The following is a 4,436-nucleotide window of genomic DNA, read 5'->3' on the forward strand; positions in this document are numbered from 1 at the left end:
GGCAGGGAGGGAGACTGGGAGAGCCGGGAGGGGCTGCTTCTGGTTCAGAATCCGGCCTCACCGACCTCACATTCCCAGGCTGGACCGCCCCACCAGGATCCGCTTCGCAGACTCCAATGGCAGTGTCCTGTTTGAACACCCTGCGGCTCCCTCCCAAGATGGCCTGGTGAGATGATGCCATTTGCCCGCCCTTATCCAGTCTGGGCACTGTGCTGGGAGCATGCTCTGCATTGCCTCCTTTAGTCCTTACAACCCGTGGGAGGAAGACACTGACACTATGGTGCCCATTTTACAGATAAGGGAACTGAGACTCAGTAGCAGAATGTGATTTGTTCAAGGTCACACAGCTAGTAAGTGGTGGAGCTAGGATTTGAACCCCAGCATCTGGCTTCAGGGTTCCTTCTTAAGCTTCCTAGGGGGATTTGGGGGCTCCTTTCCATATTCCTTTTTCACCAGGCCTGGACCTCTTAGCCCACCTGTCCCGCACACCATCTGAGTCTTCTTGTCTGTGTGCTTCAGGTCTGCGGTGTGTGGCGGGCAGTGCCTCGGTTGTCTCTGCGGCTCCTGAGGGCAGAACAGCTGCATGTGGCGCTCGTGACACCCACTCACCCTTCAGGGGAGGTTTGGGGGCCTCTCATCCGGCACCGGGCCCTGGCTGCAGGTGAGGAGAGCAGGCAGCAGTATGTGAAGTTCTGAGTAAGGGAGATTTCCCGACGGGCTCTCATGGTCTCCCTCTTTCCAGAGACCTTCAGTGCCATCCTGACTCTGGAAGGCCCCCCACAGCATGGTGTAGGGGGCATCACCCTGCTCACTCTCAGCGACACGGAGGACTCCTTGCATTTTTTGCTGCTCTTCCGGGGGCTGCTGGAACCCAAGAGCGGGGGTAAGTGGGATGGGGGAAGCGTGTGAGGAGGGCAGGGAGAGAACTTGGTCGAGCAATGTCCACGCATGTGGTCTTGCAGGACTAGCCCAGGTTCCCCTGAGGCTCCAGATTCTACACCAGGGGCAGCTGCTGCGGGAGCTCCAGGCCAATGCCTCCACCCAGGTGAGTGAGGGTCTGCATCTCACCGCCACCCACCCTGGCCTCTGGCCGTCGCCCACCACACCCTGCTCTGCCGCAGGAGCCAGGCTTTGCTGAGGTACTGCCCAACCTGACAGTCCAGGAGATGGACTGGCTGGTGCTGGGGGAACTGCAGATGGTGCTGGAGAGGGCAGGTGGGCCAGAGCTGCGCATCAGCGGACCCATCGCCGCCAGGCAGAGCTGTGATGGTGAGGAGGGTGGAGCCTGGTGCACACACAACTGAGAGGCATGGACATGTGCCAGAGAGAGGGACAGGGTGGGGACAGGAGAGATCCTAGGGGCTGGGGGGTGTGAGTGGCTGTGGGGTAAGCCTGTCCCTGTCTGTCTTGCCCCTCTGCAGTCCTGCAGAGCGTCCTTTGTGGGGCTGACGCCCTGGTCCCCGTCCAGACGGGTGCTGCCGGCTCAGCCAGCCTCACACTGCTGGGAAATGGCTCCCTGATCTACCAGGTAACAGCCAGGGGCAGCAGCAGGTGAGAGGGCAGATGGCAGGCTCCAGGCCTTCACCGCCTTTCCACTCTGCCCTCCCCAACTCTACCCATTAGGTGCAAGTGGAGGGTACAGGCAGTGAGGTAGTGGCCATGACACTGGAGACCAAGCCTCAACGGAGGAATCAGCGCACTGTCCTGTGCCACATGACTGGGCTCCAACCTGGAGGACACACGGTGAGGCTCCTGGGCAGAGTTGGGCCCTGAAGCCCATGTGCCAGGGCCAGTGCCTGGGCTGTGGGAAACCAGGTTGGATGTGCACGGATGTTTAGTATCATTTACTCACTCATGGTCTCTGTCATTAATTCATTTATTCATTTGACACATTTTTAGTGAGCACCAGAGTAGGGACTTCAGTACAAAGAAAATCAGATGTGGGCTGGGCTCATTGGCTCAGTCTGTAATCCCAGCACTTTGGGAGGCCAAGGTGAATGGATCGCCTGAGCCAGCACGTTTGAGATCAGCCCAGGCAACTTGGCAAGACCTCGTCTCTACAATAAACAAAAATAAAAATTAGCCAGGCATGGTAGCGTGCTCCTGTAGTTCCAGCTACTTGGAGGGCCTAGGCGGAAGAATAGCCGGAGCCCAGCAGGTTGATGCTGGGGTGGCCGTGAGCCAGCCTGGGCGATGAAGTGAGACTCCAACTCAAAAAAAAAAAAAAGAAAATCAGATGTGGCCCCTGTCCTCAGCAAGCTCACAGTCAAATGGCCACCCACCTCGCATTGGTTGGTGATGTGCACCTGGGAGGTGAGACTGGTTGAGAGGTGCTGGGGCTCCTCTTCGCGTCTCCAACAGCTAACCTGAGACACCTCTGCCCCTGGGGTCAAAAGGGAGGAGTTGAACTGGGAGAATAGTGGTAGACCATAGAGTAAAACATGTGATAGCACTGGTTGCTAGTTATTGAGTCTTTCTCTGTGCCAGTTACTGCATTGGTGACCTCATTTCATGTTTTTTGGCCTTCACAGTACCCATTTTATAGACAAGGAAGTGAAGGCTCAGAGAGCTTAAGTAACTCTTCAAGGTTGTTATATAGGTAGGAAGTGATAGAGGAAGGACTTCAAACTGGGCCCACGGAGTTTTTAACCAGTGTTCCTGGCATGCTGAAGTGTGTCTGGGTGTAGAGAGGGCACAGAATGGGCAAACATTTCAGAACCATGGGCTTGTGTGAAAACTGAGGCAGGCCTATCCTTCCCTGCCTCCCAGGGCGTGGGTGTCTGCCCTGGGCTGGGTGCCCGAGGAGTTCATATGCTGCTGCAGAACGAGCTCTTCCTGAATGTGGGCACCAAGGACTTCCCGGATGGAGAGCTGCGGGGGCACGTGGCTGCCCTGCCCTACAGTGGGCACAGCGCCCGCCATGATAGTGAGTGCCCCAGTGGTCTGCCTGCCCTTTGGTTCCTAGAGACGCCAAACCTGTGACTCAAGCATGTGAGGGATGGTGCCAGAGAGCCAGAGCCTGGTGTATCTTTCTCTGTGCCTGAGCTCTGGTGGCATTTGGCGAAGGTGGGGATGGAGAGGGTGGCCCTGCTGCTGCCTCTCCCTGTTGCCATGGTGCAGGCAATACTTGCTGCTCCCCTGGCCCTGGATCTGTGGACATGGAGCTCTGTGTTAGGGAGATGGGGGATGCTGGAATTGAGGGGCTGCCCTAGGCCACCTTCTCATCCGTCGCCTCTCCTCTGTCTGGACCCAGCGCTGCCCGTGCCCCTGGCAGGAGCCCTGGTGCTGCCCCCCGTGAAGAGCCAGGCAGCGGGGCATGCCTGGCTCTCCCTGGATACCCATTGTCACCTGCACTATGAAGTGCTGCTTGCTGGGCTTGGTGGCTCAGAGCAAGGCACTGTCACTGCCCACCTCCTGGGGCCTCCTGGGATGCCAGGGCCCCGGCGACTACTGAAGGGATTCTACGGCCCAGAGGTGAGGCTGTGATGGTAGGAGGTAGCTTGGATCATACCTGCTTTTTTAGCTTGAAGGGGGTTGTGGCGGGGAAGCAGAGAGCAGGCAGCCTGGTACCGCAGAGCTGGCATGGGCTCCAGAGTCAGACAGACCTGGCATGAATCTGACTGGCTTTTTATTATTCATTCTCCTTTCTATGTCTTCTGGTGGAATCCCTTGGGTAGTATGTAATATCCAGGACCTCTAGAGGAACAGGTGGGATGGGCCAAGCCCCCTGAAGTGGGATACCTTGTCATGGCCTCGGAGTCAGAAAGGCCCAACTGCCAAGTTCCACACCATTGGTGATGGGCTTTGCTACCCCAGAGATCTTAGTTACCCTCCCTGGGTCTCAGTTTCTTCATCTGGGAATTGGCAGCAATAGGCTCAACCCTAATGTACCTTATTCCCACCCATCATTTGTTCTTCTCGCAGGCCCAGGGTGTGGTGAAAGACCTGGAGCCCGAGCTGCTGCAGCACCTGGCACAGGGCACGGCCTCCCTGCTGATCACCACCAAGGGCAGCCCCAGAGGGGAGCTTCGAGGGCAGGTAGATGGGGCAGCGTGGGCAACAGACATGGTGCAGATTGGCGTGGCACTGTGTGCCAGCGCACTAGTCACTCGCTCTTCCTGAGCCCTGGGGTTATAGTCTCCAACGCCTTGGCGGGCGGAGAGGATGAAGCCGGACGAGGTACTTAAGGCGGCTGGCAGCCCGCCGTCCTGTCTCAGGGGCTCAGGGGCGGAGGCGGCTCAGGTTGGCTGGCGGCGGCTGGCGGAGACGCGAGGGGGAGCCCCGGCGCCTCGCAACCAGCCTCGCCTCCCAGGTGCACATCGCCAACCAATGCGAGGTGGGCGGCCTGCGCCTGGCGGCCGCCGGGACCGAAGAAGCACGAGCTCCGGGGGCTCCGGATGCAGCGGCTGCCGCATTGCCCTCGCTGCCCGCGGTGC

The 4,436-nt window shown here is 58.7% G+C and overlaps 1 protein-coding gene across 1 annotated transcript in view; it reads left to right on the forward strand.

Moving 5' to 3' along the window:
* CHRD (chordin) overlaps positions 1-4,436 on the forward strand; it is an 8,773-nt gene that overhangs the window by 1,097 nt on the left and 3,240 nt on the right. The window contains 11 exon segments of the mRNA XM_021714857.1: positions 79-166; positions 520-661; positions 743-883; positions 963-1,045; positions 1,122-1,269; positions 1,422-1,528; positions 1,624-1,743; positions 2,770-2,926; positions 3,254-3,474; positions 3,925-4,038; positions 4,313-4,436. The exon segment at positions 4,313-4,436 is cut by the window's right edge and continues 23 nt beyond it. Of these exon segments, the coding sequence (XP_021570532.1) occupies positions 79-166; positions 520-661; positions 743-883; positions 963-1,045; positions 1,122-1,269; positions 1,422-1,528; positions 1,624-1,743; positions 2,770-2,926; positions 3,254-3,474; positions 3,925-4,038; positions 4,313-4,436 (1,445 nt within the window).

The sequence above is a fragment of the Carlito syrichta genome, unplaced genomic scaffold, assembly GCF_000164805.1.
Source record: "Carlito syrichta isolate Samal-C Ts95f unplaced genomic scaffold, Tarsius_syrichta-2.0.1 Scaffold305827, whole genome shotgun sequence".
NCBI lineage: Eukaryota > Metazoa > Chordata > Mammalia > Primates > Tarsiidae > Carlito > Carlito syrichta.